General features: G+C 46.6%; 1 protein-coding gene across 1 annotated transcript in view; it reads right to left on the bottom strand.

Moving 5' to 3' along the window:
* Positions 1 to 21757, bottom strand: part of LOC138854084 (cell adhesion molecule 1-like) — a 296513-nt gene that overhangs the window by 5875 nt on the left and 268881 nt on the right. Inside the window, exon 4 of the mRNA XM_070095067.1 lies at positions 20970 to 21103. Coding sequence (XP_069951168.1) covers positions 20970 to 21103 — 134 coding nt within the window. The remainder of the gene's footprint in view (positions 1 to 20969; positions 21104 to 21757) is intronic.

The following is a 21757-nucleotide window of genomic DNA, read 5'->3' as shown; positions in this document are numbered from 1 at the left end:
GGGGTAGTGTGTGTGTTGGGTGGAGTGGAGGGTGGTAGTGTGTGTGTTGGGTGGAATGGAGGGTGGTAGTGTGTGTGTTGGGTGGAATGGAGGGTGGTAGTGTGTGTGTTGGGTGGAATGGAGGGTGGTAGTGTGTCTGTTGGGTGGAGTGGAGGGTGGTGGTGTGTGTGTTGGGTGGAATGGAGGGTGGTAGTGTGTGTGTTGGGTGGAGTGGAGGGTGGTAGTGTGTGTGTTGGGTGGAGTGGAGGGTGGTAGTGTGTGTGTGTTGGGTGGAGTGGAGGGTGGTAGTGTGTGTGTGTTGAGTGGAGTGGAGGGTGGTGGAGAGTGTTGGGTGAAGTGGAGGGTGGTGGAGAGTGCTGGGTGGAGTGGAGGGTGGTAGTGTGTGTGTGTTGGGTGGAGTGGAGGGTGGTAGTGTGTGTGTGTGTTGGGTGGAGTGGAGGGTGGTAGTGTGTGTGTGTGTTGGGTGGAGTGGAGGGTGGTAGTGTGTGTGTGTGTTGGGTGGAGTGGAGGGTGGTAGTGTGTGTGTGTGTTGGGTGGAGTGGAGGGTGGTAGTGTGTGTGTGTTGAGTGGAGTGGAGGGTGGTGGAGAGTGTTGGGTGGAGTGGAGGGTGGTGGAGAGTGCTGGGTGGAGTGGAGGGTGGTAGTGTGTGTGTGTTGGGTGGAGTGGAGGGTGGTAGTGTGTGTGTGTGTTGGGTGGAGTGGAGGGTGGTAGTGTGTGTGTTGGGTGGAGTGGAGGGTGGTAGTGTGTGTGTGTTGGGTGGAGTGGAGGGTGGTAGTGTGTGTGTGTTGAGTGGAGTGGAGGGTGGTGGAGAGTGTTGGGTGAAGTGGAGGGTGGTGGAGAGTGCTGGGTGGAGTGGAGGGTGGTAGTGTGTGTGTGTTGGGTGGAGTGGAGGGTGGTAGTGTGTGTGTGTGTTGGGTGGAGTGGAGGGTGGTAGTGTGTGTGTGTTGGGTGGAGTGGAGGGTGGTAGTGTGTGTGTGTGTTGGGTGGAGTGGAGGGTGGTAGTGTGTGTGTGTGTTGGGTGGAGTGGAGGGTGGTAGTGTGTGTGTGTTGAGTGGAGTGGAGGGTGGTGGAGAGTGTTGGGTGAAGTGGAGGGTGGTGGAGAGTGTTGGGTGAAGTGGAGGGTGGTGGAGAGTGCTGGGTGGAGTGGAGGGTGGTAGTGTGTGTGTGTTGGGTGGAGTGGAGGGTGGTAGTGTGTGTGTGTGTGTTGGGTGGAGTGGAGGGTGGTAGTGTGTGTTGGGTGGACTGGAGGGTGGTAGTGTGTGTTGGGTGGAGTGGAGGGTGGTAGTGTGTGTGTTGGGTGGAGTGGAGGGTGGTAGTGTGTGTGTTGGGTGGAGTGGAGGGTGGTAGTGTGTGTGTTGGGTGGAGTGGAGGGTGGTAGTGTGTGTGTTGGGTGGAGTGGAGGGTGGTAGTGTGTGTGTGTGTGTTGGGTGGAGTGGAGGGTGGTAGTGTGTGTTGGGTGGAGTGGAGGGTGGTAGTGTGTGTGTGTTGGGTGGAGTGGAGGGTGGTAGTGTGTGTGTTGGGTGGAGTGGAGGGTGGAAGTGTGTGTGTTGGGTGGAGTGGAGGGTGGTAGTGTGTGTGTTGGGTGGAGTGGAGGGTGGTAGTGTGTGTGTGGTGGGGTGGAGTGGAGGGTGGTGGAGTGGAGGGTGGTAGTGTGTGTGTGTTGGGTGGAGTGGAGGGTGGTAGTGTGTGTGTGTTGGGTGGAGTGGAGGGTGGTAGTGTGTGTGTTGGGTGGAGTGGAGGGTGGTAGTGTGTGTGTGTTGGGTGGAGTGGAGGGTGGTAGTGTGTGTGTGTTGGGTGGAGTGGAGGGTGGTAGTGTGTGTGTGTTGGGTGGAGTGGAGGGTGGTAGTGTGTGTGTGTGTGTTGGGTGGAGTGGAGGGTGGTAGTGTGTGTGTGTGTTGGGTGGAGTGGAGGGTGGTAGTGTGTGTGTGTTGGGTGGACTGGAGGGTGGTAGTGTGTGTGTGTTGGGTGGAGTGGAGGGTGGTGGAGAGTGTTGGGTTGAGTGGAGGGTGGTGGAGAGTGCTGGGTGGTGTGGAGAGTGCTGGGTGGAGTGGAGAGTGCTGGGTGGAGTGGAGAGTGCTGGGTGGAGTGGAGGGTGGTGGAGAGTGTTGGGTGGAGTGGAGGATGGTGGAGAGTGTTGGGTGGAGTGGAGGGTGGTGGAGAGTGTTGGGTGGAGTGGAGGATGGTGGAGAGTGTTGGGTGGAGTGGAGGGTGGTGGAGTGTGTTGGGTGGAGTGGAGAGTGCTGGGTGGAGTGGAGGGTGGTGGAGAGTGTTGGGTGGAGTGGAGAGGGCTGGGTGGAGTGGAGGGTGGTGGAGAGTGTTGGGTGGAGTGGAGGGTGGTGGAGAGTGCTGGGTGGAGTGGAGAGTGCTGGGTGGAGTGGAGGGTGGTGGAGAGTGTTGGGTGGAGTGGAGGGTGGTGGAGAGTGCTGGGTGGAGTGGAGAGTGCTGGGTGGAGTGGAGGGTGGTGGAGAGTGTTGGGTGGAGTGGAGGTTGGTGGAGAGTGTTGGGTGGAGTGGAGGGTGGTGGAGTGTGTTGGGTGGAGTGGAGAGTGCTGGGTGGAGTGGAGGGTGGTGGAGAGTGTTGGGTGGAGTGGAGAGTGCTGGGTGGAGTGGAGGGTGGTGGAGAGTGTTGGGTGGAGTGGAGGGTGGTGGAGAGTGCTGGGTGGAGTGGAGGGTGGTGGAGAGTGTTGGGTGGAGTGGAGGGTGGTGGAGAGTGTTGGGTGGAGTGGAGGGTGGTGGAGAGTGTTGGGTGGAGTGGAGGGTGGTGGAGAGTGTTGGGTGGAGTGGAGGGTGGTGGAGTGTGTTGGGTGGAGTGGAGGGTGGTGGAGAGTGTTGGGTGGAGTGGAGGGTGGTGGAGAGTGTTGGGTGGAGTGGAGAGTGCTGGGTGGAGTGGAGGGTGGTGGAGAGTGTTGGGTGGAGTGGAGGGTGGTGGAGAGTGCTGGGTGGAGTGGAGAGTGTTGGGTGGAGTGGAGGGTGGTGGAGAGTGTTGGGTGGAGTGGAGGGTGGTGGAGAGTGTTGGGTGGAGTGGAGGATGGTGGAGAGTGTTGGGTGGAGTGGAGGGTGGTGGAGTGTGTTGGGTGGAGTGGAGAGTGCTGGGTGGAGTGGAGGGTGGTGGAGAGTCCTGGGGGGAGTGGAGGGTGGTGGAGAGTGTTGGGTGGAGTGGAGGGTGGTGGAGAGTGTTGGGTGGAGTGGAGGGTGGTGGAGAGTGTTGGGTGGAGTGGAGGGTGGTGGAGAGTGTTGGGTGGAGTGGAGGGTGGTGGAGAGTGTTGGGTGGAGTGGAGGGTGGTGGAGAGTGTTGGGTGGAGTGGAGGGTGGTGGAGAGTGTTGGGTGGAGTGGAGGGTGGTGGAGAGTGTTGGGTGGAGTGGAGGGTGGTGGAGAGTGTTGGGTGGAGTGGAGGGTGGTGGAGAGTGTTGGGTGGAGTGGAGGGTGGTGGAGAGTGCTGGGTGGAGTGGAGGGTGGTGGAGAGTGCTGGGTGGAGTGGAGGGTGGTGGAGAGTGCTGGGTGGAGTGGAGGGTGGTGGAGAGTGCTGGGTGGAGTGGAGGGTGGTGGAGAGTGCTGGGTGGAGTGGAGGGTGGTGGAGAGTGCTGGGGGGAGGGGAGGGTGGTGGAGAGTCCTGGGGGGAGGGGAGGGTGGTGGAGAGTCCTGGGGGGAGGGGAGGGTGGTGGAGAGTCCTGGGGGAGGGGAGGGTGGTGGAGAGTCCTGGAGTGAGGGGAGGGTGGTGGAGAGTCCTTGGGGGGAGGGGAGGGTGGTGGAGAGTCCTTGGGGGGAGGGGAGGGTGGTGGCGAGTGCTGGGTGGAGGGGTGGGTGGTGGAGAGTCCTTGGGGGAGGGGAGGGTGGTGGAGAGTCCTGGGGGGAGGGGAGGGTGGTGGAGAGTCCTGGGGGGAGGGGAGGGTGGTGGAGAGTCCTGGGGGGAGGGGAGGGTGGTGGAGAGTCCTGGGGGGAGGGGAGGGTGGTGGAGAGTCCTGGGGGAGGGGAGGGTGGTGGAGAGTCCTGGGGGAGGGGAGGGTGGGGGAGAGTCCTGGGGGGAGGGGAGGGTGGTGGAGAGTCCTGGGGTAGGGGAGGGTGGTGGAGAGTCCTGGGGGTAGGGGAGGGTGGTGGAGAGTCCTGGGGGAGGGGAGGGTGGTGGAGAGTCCTTGGGGGAGGGGAGGGTGGTGGAGAGTCCTGGGGGGAGAGGAGGGTGGTGGAGAGTCCTGGGGGAGGGGAGGGTGGTGGAGAGTCCTGGGGGAGGGGAGGGTGGTGGAGAGTCCTGGGGGGAGGGGAGGGTGGTGGAGAGTCCTGGGGGAGGGGAGGGTGGTGGAGAGTCCTGGGGGAGGGGAGGGTGGTGGAGAGTCCTGGGGGAGGGGAGGGTGGTGGAGAGTCCGGGGGGAGGGGAGGATGGTGGAGAGTCCTGGGGGAGGGGAGGGTGGTGGAGAGTCCTGGGGGAGGGGAGGGTGGTGGAGAGTCGTGGGGGAGGGGAGGGTGGTGGAGAGTCCTGGGGGGAGGGGAGGGTGGTGGAGAGTCCTGGGGGAGGGGAGGGTGGTGGAGAGTCCTGGGGGAGGGGAGGGTCGTGGAGAGTCCTGGGGGAGGGGAGGATGGTGGAGAGTCCTGGGGGAGGGGAGGGTGGTGGAGAGTCCTGGGGGAGGGGAGGATGGTAGATTCAGTTCATTGAAATGAAATTGTATCAACATTTTAACAGAACACTTGTTATGGTTACAAGTTCAGGCAGGTGGCTGGTGTCCTGACCTTTACTCACCACCACCACTTGCTATACCTTACTATACCACCACCGTCACCTACAGTACCACAACCACCGTTCCACCGTTTTCACCACCACAGTTAATACTACCTCCCCCTCAACCATCCATGCATCACCACTCCTCAAATTCACCTCATTCCCATCACAGATAAGATGATGTGGTCACTTCTCTTCTTCCACTTATTTTTTCCCTAATCGGCAACTACATCTTCAGTGGATAAAATTCAATTCCCATCCATCTAAGTTTCATAGATTTTCAACATTCCTTATAACCTTGTACCTCGTAGGCCATTTTTCCCCATCGACCTTGCCACCACATAGCCTAATCAAGTTATAAAATATTCACATACTCCAACACCACCTACCTCTACCACACGTCCTCCATACATCAATCAAGGGATGATAGCTTTCCAGTTGTAAGCTATTTATTGAATAATGAAAGTACTTCTTAAATGGGCAAGACTCTTACTCCCCTTTCTCTTTTATACTATGTAGATTTTAATTATTCCTCAGCCTGTAGCTTAAAAATCCTTTTCATATACCTTAGGTTTACCATATTCTGCAGTGTGTACGTCCAGTTCTGACTCAAGAGTTCATTAACATGTATAAGCAAAAGATGATTCACCTACTAGAAAAAAATCTAAGGGGAGATTTTTTTTCAGTTTGTATATAATCCCTTTCCATCACCTTGTTTCTAGGTAGAGTATACCCTCAACTTGTCTTCCAAGATCCTCTTCCATCGCCAAACCTCCAACTTGATCCACTTTTATCCAAACTCTCCCCACACTTCTCTTCGTCAGGGGCCTGGCACCCAGGGTGAAGAGGGGGGTGGATGCTCCTTTTGTCATTAGTTTTCCTTCGTGAAGAGGACACTGCAAATGTATCCCTGTGTGTCCACTCTGATACATTGCCCTCTATGCTTACATGTTCCTGCATCACAGTGGTACCTATATGTTCTTGCTTGATAATGGTGCTTGAATGTCCCTGCTCTAAAAATATTTGCACGTTCCTGCACCACAATGGTGCCTGTATATTCCTTCTGTATAATGATACCTGCAAGTCTCTGCTCCACATTGATGTCTTTTCATGCTCCACAACAATGCTTATATATTGCAGCTCCACAATAATGCCTATATTTTCCTGCGCCAAAGTGATGCTTGTTTATTGCTGCTATACGATGATACCTGCATGTTGTAGATGAATGGTTCAGAGAACCGACAAGTTGATAAATTAGACACATGTGCAACACTTGGGTATCTTTAATGAGGAAACGTTTCGCCACACAGTGACTTCATCAGTCCATACAAAGAAGAATCGTGAAGAACACGAGTAGTTTAAGGTAATCAGTCCCTCAGCCTCGACTCAAAGCTGATTACCTCAAACTCCTCCTGTTCTTAACGATTCTCCTTTGTATGGACTGATGAAGCCACTGTGTGGCGGAATGTTTCATCATTAAAGATACCCAAGTGTTGCACATGTGTCTAATTTATCATACCTGCATGTTCTTGCTCCACAATGTATCCTGTATGCTCCAGCGCTATACACATGCCAGTATCTTCATACTTCACTTTAATATGTTAGGAAGAATTGCAATCTTTACTGTTCAAGTCAAATCATGTAACTGGTGTCAATACTTCGCAGTCACGAGTAAAATTGTCATGTTAACTTGATTTGATACACGGGAAGCAAGTTTTCCAAGTTTGTTATTTTATGGAATTTTGTTTTCCAGCTTTTGGTGTGTCTGCTCATTTTGGAGATTGTGAGAGAGATTTCTCGCGGTCTCAAGGAAACTAAGTGTTGAGACGTTATCTTAAGAAAAAGCTTTTTATCTTTCATTATCTATCTGTCTGTCTGTCTGTCTCTCTCTCTCTCTCTCTCTCTCTCTCTCTTTACACAGGGTTTGACAAGGTTAAGGATCCCTAGCTTTATTGACAGCTATTTACAGGTTAAATATTCCTAACTTTATTGGCAAGCTAAGAGCTGTTACCTACATCAGCTCATTTGAAAGCATTTTTATTGTTATGAGACATACAAGTAGGGAACAGGATGAAGTTGGAGCCATCTGTGGGCCAGCATTTTCATTTGACCAACTGATTTTATCTCGTTGACATCATTATGCTGTACGAATGTGTTCCATACTCGAGTCATCCTGGGTATGTATGATCTCAGATGGAGTGATGTTCTGGAGAAGGGTACAGCCAGAGTGAAGTTGCTGCTTTCTGCCCGTCTTGTGGCATAAAAGCTTGTTTCACGCTGTCCTCGAAGTGGATCCAAGTGTGGTACTTTGACAATATTGGCCTTGTACATAACAGTAAGGCCACCCACATCCCTCCTATGTTGAAGGCTCTGCTGAAATGACAGATCTATCCAGGATGGGTCCAGGCGAGAGATGAGACGTCTTGCTCTGTTCTCTACTCTGTCAAGCAGTCGCAGATGAGAGGGGGGTGGCAGGCAAACCAAGAAAGTGGAGCATACTCAAGGTGTGAGCGTACTTGTGCCTCGTACAGGATCTTGCAACCCCTACTGTCAAGCAGATGCGAGATACGGCGAAGTGCTGTTAGCTTCCAGGCTGCCTTGTTTGCAAGATTTACAACATAGTTCTTCATGGTTAGTTTGGAGTCAAATTTCACCCCAAGGATATCAACTTCTTCTCCAGGTGCCAACATCCTCCCATTCATCCTTACTACTGCACCAGCATTACCATCATGGTGCCTAGAGACGATCATCTTTGCGTTTTCTCAGGTGCAAATGTTACTTGCCATCTATTTCCCCAAGCTGATATAGCTCTCAGCTGGTGATTGATGTAGCTTAGAGCAGCTGGCATTTCTTCTCTTGGATAAGTGAATGTCAGTGTACAGTCGTCTGCATATGCATGTGATTCTGGGATGAGATGAAGAAGGTCGTTGAAGTAGACATTCCATAACAATGGACCCAGCACGCTTCCTTGTGGAACACTTGCCCCAATAGGATGCCTTGCTGATTCCGTTCCATTGAGGGCTACACTTAGAGATCTACCATGTAGGTAATCACTGAGGAGACATAGCGTAGAGCCTGCAATTCCCAGTGCTTGAAGTTTTGCTAAGAGGCCCTGGTGCCACACCCGGTCGAAAGCGCCAGCAATGTCCAGTGCTACCACACAGCTGACTTTGGATTCATCCAGTGACTGGTGCCACTTAGTGGAGAGGTTTAACAACAGATCAGCAGCAGAGTAACCTTTCCTGAAACCATATTGACGATCACAAAGTAGTGAGTGGTAGTCAAAAAAATCTGTCATTTGTCTTGAGATTATTGTTTCAAGGATCTCACCAGTGATTGACAGGAGTGACACTGGTCTGTAGTTGCTTATTTCTGCTCTGCTCTTCTTTTTGTGAACAGGGACTACATTTGCCTCTTTCCATAGAGAGGGCCATTTACACTGTACTAGGCAGTGCTGAAAGATGCGAGTTAGAGGTGCTGCTAGCTGGTCTGCACATCTTCTCAACAATCTTGGGCTCAACTTGTCTGGGCCCACAGCCTTTTCTTGGTCAAGCGATTTAAGAAGGAAATGCACCTCCTCCTGCCTTATTGTCACCACTGACAGTTTTGACACAGTTCTTGCAGCTAGCCAAGGAGGGTCCCTTGCTGGATCAGGAACTTGCATTTTGGTAGCAAAGTGTTCAGCAAAGAGGTCCGCCTTCTCTTGACTACTAGTAGAGGTGGTCCCATCCTGTCGATTTAGAGGTGGAATAAGTTCATCAGGCAGATAACCTTGTCTGTCCTTGACCAGGGACCACCAGGTTTTGGAGCCTACCCTACCTGATGCTAACTTTCTTTTAGTGTCCACCTCCCATTTAGCAATGGCCCACTTTTGAACATCACCCATATGCCTACAGGCTTGCATGTGCAAGTTCCTCTCTCTCTCTCTCTCCCTCTCTCTCTCTCCCTCTCTCTCTCTCTCTCTCTCTCTCTCTCTCTCTCTCTTTCTCTCTTTCTCTCCCCTCCCTCTCCTTCCTCTTTTTGTAACACCATGGTTTTTAAGGGTTAGATTAAGAGCTCCTCTTACCTTTATTTTCATGTTAAGAGCTATCGCATACCTTTGTTTATTTGAAAGTCATCCTTAGCATCATCGTTATTACATTTTATGAATCAGACAGACAAGGAACAAGATGAAGTTGGAACCAGTTGTGAGTCAGAGGTTTCATTTGGTAAATTACCTTTGTTATCTTTTCAGTTATCTGTTTCACTCACGTTTGTATGATAAACGAACGTGTTCCAGACTCGAATTGTTCTAAGAACGAATGGTCGTAGATGACACACACACACACGTCCATACATAGCTTTAAGCAGAGGTATGATAAAGCTCATGGTTCAGGGAGAGTGACCTAGTAGCTACCAGTGAAGAGGCGGGGCCAGGAGCTTGGACTCGACCCCTGCAACCTTAACTAGGTGGGAACTAGGTGAGTACACATACACACTGAAAGACAGGAGAGATAGGGGGGATATGATAACGATATATAAAATACTGAGAGGTATAGACAAGGTGGACAGACAAGATGTTCCAGAGATGGGACACGGCAACAAGGGGTCACAGTTGGAAGTTGAAGACTGAAATGAATCACAGGGATGTTAGGAAGTATTTCTTCAGTCACAGAGTTGTCAGGAAGTGGAATAGCCTGGGTAGTGATGTAGTGGAGGCAGGATCCATACATAGCTTTAAGAAGAGGTATGATAAAGCTCACGGAGCGGGAAGAGTGACTAAGTAGCGGCCAGTTGAAGAGGCGGGGCCAGGAGCTGTGAATCGACCCCCGCAACCACAACTAGGTGAGCACACACATGCACGCATATACAACAGGCTTAGTGTCTAATTGACATGTGCCTAGGACTGAATGGTAACAAACACACAGGTAGAGAGTGGACATAGCGACCAGTGAAGAGGCGGGGCCAGGAGCTATGAATCGACCTCTGCAACAATTAGGTGAATACACACACACAGACATACGTACATATTCTTGCGCACATTCTAGCACGCACTCATGCCCCCCCCCCCTCTCTCTCTTTTACACAGGGTTTGACAAGGTTAAGGATCCTAGCTTTATTGACAGCTATTTACAGGTTAAGGATTCCTAACTTTATTGGCAAGCTAAGAGGCTATTACCTACATCAGCTCATTTGAAAGCATTTTTATTGTTATGAGACATACAAGTAGGGGAACAGGATGAAGTTGGAGCCATCTGTGGGCCAGCATTTTCATTTGATCAACTGACGTTATCTCGTTGACATCATTATACTGTACGAATGTGTTCCATACTCGAGTCATCCTGGGTATGTATGATCTCAGATGGAGTGATGTTCTGGAGCAATGCCAGAGTGAAGTTGCTGCTTTCTGCCCGTCTTGTGGCATAAAAGCTTGTTTCACGCTGTCCTCGAAGTGGATCCAAGTGTGTATTTTGACAATATTGGCCTTGTACATAACAGTAAGGCCACCCACATCCCTCCTATGTTGAAGGCTCTGCTGAAATGACAGATCTATCCAGGATGGGTCCAGGCGAGAGATGAGACGTCTTGCTCTGTTCTCTACTCTGTCAAGCAGTCGCAGATGAGAGGGGGCAGGCAAACCAAGAAAGTGGAGCATACTCAAGGTGTGAGCGTACTTGTGCCTCGTACAGGATCTTGCAACCCGTACTGTCAAGCAGATGCGAGATACGGCGAAGTGCTGTAAGCTTCCTGGCTGCCTTGTTTGCAAGATTTACAACATGGTTTCTTCATGGTTAGGTTTGGAGTCAAATTTCACCCCAAGGATATCAACTTCTTCTCCAGGTGCCAACATCGTCCCATTCATCCTTACTACTGCACCAGCATTACCATCATGGTGCCTAGAGACGATCATCATTTGCGTTTTCTCAGGTGCAAATGTTACTTGCCATCTATTTCCCCAAGCTGATATAGGCTCTCAGCTGGTGATTGATGTAAGCTTAGAGCAGCTGGCATTTCTTCTCTTGGATAAGTGAATGTCAGTGTACAGTCGTCTGCATATGCATGTGATTCTGGGATGAGATGAAGAAGGTCGTTGAAGTAGACATTCCATAACAGTGGACCCAGCACACTTCCTTGTGGAACGCTTGCCCCAATAGGATGCCTTGCTGATTCCGTTCCATTGAGGGGACTACATTAGAGATCTACCATGAAGGTAATCACTGAGGAGACATAGCGTAGAGCCTGCAATTCCCAGTGCTTGAAGTTTTGCTAAGAGGCCCTGGTGCCACACCCGGTCAGCGCCAGCAATGTCCAGTGCTACCACACAGCTGACTTTGGATTCATCCAGTGACTGGTGCCACTTAGTGGAGAGGTTTAACAACAGATCAGCAGCAGAGTAACCTTTCCTGAAGCCATATTGACGATCACAAAGTAGTGAGTGGTAGTCAAAAAAAAATCTGTCATTTGTCTTGAGATTATTGTCTCAAGGATCTTACCAGTGATTGACAGGGTGACACTGGTCTGTAGTTGCTGATTTCTGCTCTGCTCTTCTTTTTGTGAACAGGGACTACATTTGCCTCTTTCCATGGAGAGGGCCATTTGCACTGTACTAGGCAGTGCTGAAAGATGCGAGTTAGAGGTGCTGCTAGCTGGTCTGCACATCTTCTCAACAATCTTGGGCTCAACTTGTCTGGGCCTACCAGCCTTTCCTGGTCAATGATTTAAGAAGGAAATGCCTCCTCCTGCCTTATTGTCACCACTGACAGTTTTGACACAGTTCTTGCAGCTAGCCAAGGAGGGTCCCTTGCTGGATCAGGAACTTGCATTTTATAGCAAAGTGTTCAGCAAAGAGGTCCGCCTTCTCTTGACTACTAGTAGAAAGGTTGGTCCCATCCTGTCGATTTAGAGGTGGAATAAGTTCATCAGGCAGATAACCTTGTCTGTCCTTGACCAGGGACCACCAGGTTTTGGAGCCTACCCTACCTGATGCTAACTTTCTTTTAGTGTCCACCTCCCATTTAGCAATGGCCCACCCTTTTGAACATCACCCATATGCCTACAGGCTTGCATGTGCAAGTTCCTGTTATAGGTGGTAGGATGTCTCTTATACCTTCTGCCATGCTTTGTACTTAGCAGTAGCAGCCTCTCTACAACGAAAGCCAAACCAAGGCTGATCTGTAGGCTTTTGTCACATATTGCCGGTGAGGAATGTGTTCTTGTTGCAGATTAAGGATGTGTCCAGTGAAGGCTTTCACTTGGTTGTCAACATCCCCCTGGAGAAGAGCATTCCAGTCGGTGGTGGCGAGCTCAGAGCAAAGGGCTGGCCAATTACCTCTTTCCCATAGCCAGGTTGTGCGTGAGGACTCCTCACCTCGTTCTGTTGGGATCTTAAGTGTGGTAAAAACAGCCTTGTGGTCAGACGATCCAACGTAGCAGAGGGGTTGACAAGTGACTATGCCTTCTGCCAGATCACTCACTACTGGGTCAAGGGAGGAGCCAGAGATATGAGTAGGGAAATCAACAAAGTTTCTCATGTCAAACACTGCAAGAAGGTCATCAAAGTCCCTCTGTATAAGGTGCTGGTTGAGTCACCAACAATTATAATATGTTGACAGTTGTGTTGTAGCAGAGGGAGTCAATATTTTCCATTAGGAAGTTGATAGGGGTCTGCATGTTGCCACTGAGGTCTGTACATTGCACATGCTAGTACAGAGGTACTAGTGTTTATACAGAGCTTGAAGAACATCATTTCAAGATGTGTAGGGGTGGCAACATCTATGTGCTGGGCATGAACACTTTTAGAGAAGCACACAGCAACACCACCTCCTTGCCCTTGCCTGTCTCTTCTCATCCATGAGGTGTAGCCAGCAATTCTTGCAAAATTTTCTGGAGTCCTGTCATCCAAAATGTTTCAACAACAGCTATCATGTCAGGACGTCAGTGTTCACAAAGCTATGTGTGAGCTCTCAACATTAGTAATGAAACCTCTAATGTTGGCCGACAGGATGCTGATAGACTGGCTCCCTCATGATGAAGTGGTCAGCTTGAGGTGGTGGGTGTGTAGGGAATGTAAGGTGCCTGCCCTTGAGAGGAGGTGGGTACTGAGGCAGCTGCAGGGGATGTAGGTCTGTGGTCTTGTATAAGGCCCAATCCCACCTGCTGGGCTGGGATAGGAGTAGCTAAGTGGGTGACGTGTGAGAGTGTTTACCAATTCAGAGATCCTGCTGGTTTGTTCTGAGAACAGGTCTCTAAACAGGTGGCCCTGTCTGTCAAGGTCCTTTTTCTTCCGACACTGGTCCTCCTTATGTCCTTTCTTGTCCTTTCTCTCTCTCTCTCTCTCTCTCTCTCTCTCTCTCTCTCTCTCTCTCTCTCTCTCTCTCTCTCTCTCTCTCTCTCTCTCTCTCTCTCTCTCTCTCTCTCTTGGACAAGGTTCTACAGTTATCCTTTGTTTTTCAGGATGTATTTTATAAGCCAAAACTTTTCCTTTCCTCTGCTCACTTAAAAAAATACATATATGGTACAGTGTGAGGGTGATGCATGTTCCAGTTCTTTTATTTGATCAGTTGACTTGAAGTTTTCAAGTGTGTGGATGTTGAGAGAGTTATAATGACACAGAAGAGTCGATCAGTGAATGGATGGTCACTTATGATGTCTTCCTTGGAAGGCGTATGGCAGAGGAGTGTTTGCAGGGCAGGTCATGATTGTGATCACGTTGCTTTGACTGAGATAAAGCTCAACATGAAGCTAAACGTTGTCGAAATGAAGAGCTAATCTTAGAGATCTTACTTCTAGCCATCGGGACGCTCTGGTTGGTCCGAGACCGGCCCGCGAGTGTTGGACGGAGAATCAAGCTTCCATCCTTCTTGGGTATATTATGGAAAAGTTTCGCCAGCTAGTGGCTTCTTCAGTCCATGATAAAGAACGGTGGAAGCTGAGAAGAACTGAAGAAATCACTCATGGCGAAACGTTTCCACTAATAAATACATTAAACTGTACACAAAAGTCTTCATTCACAAGACAAAAATGCTCTTGGCCGTTTGTCTTGTGGTAATGTTGATGCCGGTTTTGCTGCCCACTTAACTGGACGAGTTGTGTGACCTTAAAAACATCAGTTTTTGCAAAACTGCACTGAAAGTGGGTTGGGCGAATATTTTTGTTAGTGGGTTTGGGTTTGAGAAAGACTTGCCTAGTTATGGGCCAGTGCGCCTGTTCTTATGTTCTTATGCAATTGACGCCTCTCTGGTGGTGAAGGTTCTTCAGAAATGACATATTCAACTAGGCTGTGCTGAGAAGGGAGATAATCTGCATGGCTCAAGTCATGTACCCTGTACAGGAGGCGATGGCATGAGCCCAGGCAATCAAAGAGAGTGGTGCATACTCAAGATAAGAGCGAACGTGTGCTTCTTATAGGCTTGGAGCTTTTGCTATCAAGCAAATACAAGATGAGCTTTAGTGCACTCTCTAGTCCGTTTTCTTTCATTTTTTCTTCTTGCTCTTTCTCGCTTTCTTTTTCTGTGTGTATAGTTCACTCTTTCAGTAGTGCTTTCTCTCTACCCTACCCCCTTCCATCTGTCCCTCACATGTTTAACACCTACCCGCCATCACCTGTCTCTTCCAATCTCCATATTTTCTCTGCCACCCCTCACTCCCTCTTCTCTCTTCGGACCTCTCACCTATCTTACGCTTTTCTCTCTAAATAACTTTCCTCCGCCCGTTTATCTCCCCTGCTCCTACAATTCTTTTTTGTCTTTTGTATACAAATATAGTTTCCTCCCTTTTTTGATCCTCTTCCCATCCCCTTTCTCTTCCCTTGGAGGTAGGAACCTTAACGCAATGGAATGGGGAGAAATGGAACACTGCTTCTTTGATTCACCAAGTTTTCTGGTCACCTGATATCACTTTCTCTTCACTGGCTGTGTGGGTACGTGACTGGTCATCTGATAGTACCTCATCACTGGCTGCTGATGAGAAGCCTTACTAACAAATTCTCTGTCCACCAGAGGAGTCGCTCTCACGACCTACCTGTGTTGCATGACTGGGGAATCTGGGCTGGGCTTGGCGATCTGGGGTAAGGAAAACTGCAAGTGTAGGCAAAATTAAGAATCTAAGCAGTCTGTGTCGGGGTGTCCCTAGGACAAGATTCTACGTACTCCAGTTCACACTCGGTCCTCCCTCAAGGAACTTTCAGGAGAAGCTTTTGACATCAATAGCCTATTTTTTGTTTTAATTGATGCTGGATGTTTTAACTTGATATGATAGTATTTATTTGTGTTGAATGTTTTGATTGCGTTATTATTTTTTAATTTATTATTTTTTTTATTGTTGTATATATTTCTATATGGTTGTTTTGCTGAGTAACCAACGCGATCAAAGTACTCCGTACACAGATAACCCGCACATAGAAGAGAGGAGCTTACGACGACGATAGTGTGACTTTGTAAATAGTCCAAGTTGGACCGAAACGTCGTCGTAAGCTCCTCTCTTCTATGTGTGGGTTATTTGTGTATTGTTCCAGTCACGGTATTGTGCCTTTTTTGTTATAAAGTACTCCGTAAATTTCATAACTACCTACATGTAATCAATTCTCTCGCTCTTTCCTTTTATATATATATATATATATATATATATATATATATATATATATATATATATATATATATATATATATATATATATATATATATATATATATATATATATATATATACAATAAGATCACAGTAAACAGGTGATTTCAGAATATGCAAAACAACCACTCTGAAAGAATAGAGAAATTCCAAGCGCTTTCGTTACTCACAAAAGCGCTTGGAATTTCTCTATTCTTTCAGAGTGGTTGTTTTGTATATTTTCAACGTACCAGCCGTATCCCACTGAGGTGGGGTGGCCCAAAAGAAAAAACTGAAGTTTCTCCTTTTAAATTTAGTAATATATACAGGAGAAGAGGTTACTAGCCCCTTGCTCCCGGCATTTTAGTCGCCTCTTACAACACGCATGGCTTACGGAGGAAGAATTCTGTTCCACTTCCCATGGAGATAAGAGGAAATAAACAAGAATAAGAACTAGAAAGAAAATAGAAGAAAACCCAGAGGGGTGTGTATATATGTGCTTGTACATGTATGTGTAGTGTGACCTAAGTGTAAGTAGAAGTAGCAAGACGTACCTGAAATCTTGCATGTTCATGAGACAGAAAAAAGGACACCAGCAATCCTACCATCATGTAAAACAATTACAGGCTTTCGTTTTACACTCACTTGGCAGGACGGTAGTACTAAACAAACACAATCAAATATATTTTTTTCGTTACGTTCAGAAAGATTTTGGCGAAATTATTGCATACACAAATTTTCACTTGTCATATATGGCAAGATGAGCATTGCTATTTAAGCCAAGATGGCAAGTTCTGCCTATTCGGCACGACATATATATATATATATATATATATATATATATATATATATATATATATATATATATATATATATATATATATATATATATATATATATATAATGTTCGTTTGGCCTTTGTAGGCACCAGAGGTTAGCTGAACAGGCAAGCAAACAGGCATGTGAGTCGACAAGAGGTTCTCGGAGTTGAAAAGCTTCTCAGCCTTGCAGTTCCACAGTGCTCTGGTTGACCTTCCTTGCTTCGAACACAAAGACTTCTCCCATTTCCTTAAGGTTGAGCAGTTGTAGGGCTGCCGTTGTGGCAACAGAAGGGTTCCTGACATGATAAATGTACTGGCACCAGCATCTAGAAGCAAGCTTCAGATAAATGTTTAGTTTTCGCGTTATTGAACAATCCGGTAATGAATAACAAGGCACAATACCGTGACTGGAGCAATACACCAATAAAATGAAACTTAGGACGGCGTTTCGGTCGAAACTTCAGGTTATTTGTGTATTGAACAAGCTAGAGTTTTTGCAGATATTTTTACGCTTACCATCTTTTAATTTTTTTTCCAGTGGGTGGGAATCCAAAATAGAAAAACATATAGTTCTCTTTTATCAGCCCGAGATATTTTAAGTATTCCGGGTGCTGAGGTTCTGTGTACTCATGCCACTTTAAATCAGGGCCGGGTTGTGGTATTCTCTCGCGACCTAATGCGGTATTCTGAGGATAAGATTTTGAAAGAGCTGGAAATGCAAAGGTTGTGAAGGTTAAGGAGTTTGAGGAGAGTATGGATGGAGTTTTCACTTTGAGAAAGTATTGTTGGTGATGGTATGTTTCGTCGTCATTATAAGACTGTCCTCAGTCGACGGAGGACGTCTTTAATGTATAAAGATTTCCAAATGTTGCACAAGTCTCATTCTTCAATCAGTTGGCTTTTTAAACCATTTACATCATACATATACATCAGCCGTGGCCACCTGCACACCATCCATAGCTACCTGATTGCAGCAATTCCTCTTGTTCCTCGCTGTGTGACTCGCCGTCCAGCAACTCTGAGATCATTTTAACTTTTTCCACTTCTTCGACTTTGACGCTTCAGTCTTTTATTTATATATATATATATATATATATATATATATATATAATAATAATATAACCACCCTTATGGAAATTTTAAGTCTTTTGAAGTTAACCATTAATTATATATTTTAAAAACTGTTTAGGGTTATATTTTGAAATGTTGTAATGGTCATATTTGAGTGGGACAGCCCGAGAGTTTTTACGAAGCTTCATATTTAAGCGCTCTCGAACCCTTAACAACTTCCTTCCAGTCTGTAAGAAATTCATGAAATTTTATCAATATCCTATTTTTTAACGTTTAGTAATACTGATAATTAGTGCAGGTTATTTTAGCAGTGAGACTTTTCGTGGTTGTTGGTTTGATTGGTTTTGTATTTTAATTCTGGTTTGCCTAATGTGTGTGGGGATATCTGGAGAGGGTTTCGGGGGGTTATCGCTCCCTCGGCGGCCCGGTCCGTGATCAGGCTTCGTGGTGGATCAGGGCATGATCAATCAGGCTTTTACTGCTGGCCGCACGTAAACCAACGTACAAGCCACAGCCTGGCTGGTCAGGTACTAACTTTAGGTTTACTGAGAGTTTTTGATGACTTACACTGTTCACTATTTTTAATAAGAGCTTTCAGAATTACATTTATATGTATTTGAGTCGCTTCAAAATGTTTTTTTTACATAAAATATGAATTTTAGTTCATTATGTTGATATGTCTGGATCTTTAGCTCTCTCGATCTCCACAGAGAGAGAGAGAGAGAGAGAGAGAGAGAGAGAGAGAGAGAGAGACAGAGAGAGAGAGAGAGCTCCTACTAACGCATTTAGTTGAAACATCGTAAAATATCATCAGCAATGAAGAAAACCACCAGTCTTAGGATTGGAGCCAGTAGCAGACTTCGTATCTAAAGATAATTTTAGAAATAAGCAACGCATCCCATCCTTGACAAAATTATTTACTTTTATGAAAATTGGATGTTTAAGCTTTACCTGCCCCGTGATTCCCAGTGCCAATATTGTCACGTTACTCACTCCATGGTAAACTAAACCCATCAGTTACACAGGCTACGGCACATAAGTATTTTACCAATTCGACAAAACCAATTGAAAATGAAGACATTTTTGAATCCGCTCTACATTTTGGAATTACAGAAGATATCTCCAGGAATACTCTTAAATCAATACTAGCAGTAATTAGTGTTCCTCACATTGCCTTTGCAGCGGCAGAGTTTTCTGAGTGTGTTTCGACATTATTCAATGCACTACTAACAGTTTTTCTATCCGATGATACATATAATGAAGCCTGTAAGAACACAGCTTAACTGATGAACTTGCTGAGGTTTCACTGGGCGGCCGAGATGCACGATTTTTCCGAGGAGGCAGTAAAGAATGGTGTGCCTTAGATTAAATGTCTTGACGGCACATGAACTCGAAGCTCTCTCTGATGTGAAGAATTTTTCAGGAACCCTCAGTAAACTCTATTTTTCACAGATTCACCGAGTATTAGCTTCATGAGAAAAGAATGTCTCAAGAAGAAAGTTTGCATTTCCCCATTGAGTCTCCTTCTATGAGAGTTCCAGTATGAGTGCAGCATCCGGACTGGTAATACCGTGGATTGAGAACAAATGAGGAGGATCTTCAGACATTGAATTATCACCAGTTTGTGCAAATTTACCGGAGGCAACAACTGGGAATGATGCATCTTTCCTTCTCAAGGAGGGTGAAGCGTCTTTTTCTCTCACCTGTAGGTGATTCCCTTCTAGGCAGTGAATGGCTCTTAATTATAAAATTTGGAGCTAACCTTTAATTTTTTAGGCATTGTGTGACGCCTACGAGCAAAGTGCTTTCCCATGAATTTGCTGATGAGCCCGTAAGTGATTACGTCGTGGGTCCTTAGATGCTTACTGTGTGTGTTTGTCGTCTCACTCTGTATTCTTTTCTGTTCCTTGTAGGTCTCATCTACCTTACGTCATTTTTTTTAACGCTATTGTCACTTGTCTTGGGGGAAAATAAGAGTGTAGACAGAGAGTGAGTGAACGCGCTGTCATTTGAAAATGATCTATGACATGCTGATAAACTGACTGTCGATTCATCTGAAGATTAAGGTCTATTTGTAAATTGTTTCAACCACGGTACAGTGACTTTATTCTTCAATAGAAACATTTGCACACAGCCGTCAAGTGAACCGGACTTTTGTTTCATACTGGAAGTAGTAAACATGCAATTGCAAACCAAACTCTGAGTAAAGGTTAACGTAAAGTTCAGCTAAAGCCCGTCCATCTATGCAACCTTCGTATCTTTCTGCAACTCACTCCCACGGGTAAAAGTGACTGTGGTACCAACTTGTGAATGTCGGGATTTCACTGTCATGTGTCCTCAGTCTTCTCGGTGATTTACAGTTTTAGTGCATGGAAACATAGTCTCACTTTTATGCGGTATTGTATGTTCTTAGTTGCAATATATTTCATAATTATTGAAACGGTTAATTAATGTTAACCTAGCATAAACATCTACATAGAGAAATTGATTTGAGACAATAAAAATTATATTAATGAACAGGTCGATAAATATTAAATCGAGGCGCTTAGCATGTAAGAACTTAAGAATAAAGGGTAGAATTAATTAAATTCTAAAGATTACTTATTAAAATATAGCATGACTAGTCGGTAATCACCTAAAATGATTTACTCAGTTGCCCGCAATATTTATCTCATTTTAAAACTTACGCGAAATTTAAATTGACAAGCTTTTAATAACCTATGGGTCCAGTAGCTGAGGAAGAGGACGAGGTGGAGGGTGAGAAAGGTGGTGAGTGAGGAAGATAATGAAGGGATTGTCGTTAGGAAGGCATGAGGGAGATAATATTCAGATGAATGAAGCAATGGTAATACATAGCTAATCTAGCGTGTTTGAGCCGTGTAGCGACTTGATCAGCCTGGCTTCTCGGAATTATCCTCGGAGACAGAGAGAAAAGATTAATATAGAGCAAGGCGGAGAAGATCTAACAATCTTTAATCCGTTTCCCGAGAATAATTAATGGTGCTGGAAGGGGGCGGCAGGGCTTCCGGAGAAACTGTCAGAGGATATAAAAGGGATTAGACCATAAGAGTTTTAGGTAAGAAAGTAATCCTTAAGTCTGCAAAGAAGATTTAAGATATGTTTTCCCCTATCTTACTTTAAGTAATCCTCTTTCTCGAGACATGGCAGTTGATTAACCGACTTACAAAACGATGAATTTTTAGTAGATATTGGAATGATCATCTTAGTTTGAGAACATTGCTTTAACAATGACAGAAGTATTAATCTTCTCTGGTTTTCGAAATTATTTATTCAAAATCCTCATTGACTACCTACCCTCTTAAAATGCTGAGTGATACTGCCCCATGAATAGCTGACCCCCATGAGTGACTGACACCCCCTGACTTACTGACCTCATAACTGACTCATCGCAGATAACTACAGATCACTTGTTAACTGGCCAGAATGTCGTTAATGTCCATGATTGACCCTGATGTCGTTAACCGACGTGATTGCCACCGATGCCATTGATTGCCATGGTAGTCGTTGATTTTGACTGAATTGTTGACTGACCTCGTTTTCATTGTTATCAGTCTCTAGTTTGCGTTGGTCCGTGGCAACTGGAGGTCTTTGACTGACCATTATATCCTTGACTTACCTGTCAGTGTTCTATACCATTTTCAACATATATGACCAGGTTCTTGCTGAAGTCACTGACTAATCTAGTCATTGCTAACATTATTGACTAACCTGGGTGTAGTTGACTTGCACAGTTAACGGATCTGTTTGTTGTTGATGTTGACTGACCTGGTCGTCATTGATGTACCACATGAGAGAGGCAGCTGGTCGTGAACGGGCTGACGTACAGTTAACGTCCAATTTATCACCAACATGATACTTTGCTCGTCCCCCACTGATGGTAGGAACCTCGTCCGGCAGGTCTGTGGGGGAGAGAGAACATTAGAAAGAAGGAGCACTATAGCAGGTATACTGACCCCTTCTAGGCAGGTCCACCCACACCCACTCATGTACTTATCTAACCTATTTTTAAAGCTACACAAGGTTTTCGCTTCAATGACGCTGCTGGGGAGTTTGTTCCACTCAACCACAACTCTCTTGTCATACCAGAATGTACGTAGTGAGAGATATCAAACAGTGTTTCCTGTAAATCTGAAACCATAGAGCGAAATAAGTAATTCATTTGTTCCCCTTCATGCAGGTGCCGTTCATAATTACCGGGGTGCCAGTACTGAAGGACTCTATCAATTCTGTAGGGGATGGAGATATATGAGTAGCGCTCCTTACACCTGTGCCTATTTGGTGCTTATTTACTGTGGCTAACAGTTAATAGGCACCATGCTCTTTGTCGACTGTTTTGGATGGAATCTTTGAAGGAAGGGGTAAGGGGTTAATATACATGAAATAGGGCCGGATTTTAAAATAATTTGTGGGTAGAAACAGGTATAAGACTATAAGTTTAACAGAGTATAAACGAAATGTAAAAAAGGCATCCATCGATATCAACCCTGTTGACGGCAGTGTCATGTGCTGATCGTTGTGTAGCAACACACACACACACACACACACACACACAC

Source organism: Cherax quadricarinatus, chromosome 49 (assembly GCF_038502225.1).
Source record: "Cherax quadricarinatus isolate ZL_2023a chromosome 49, ASM3850222v1, whole genome shotgun sequence".
NCBI lineage: Eukaryota > Metazoa > Arthropoda > Malacostraca > Decapoda > Parastacidae > Cherax > Cherax quadricarinatus.
This window is presented reverse-complemented; position numbering and strand designations above follow the sequence as displayed.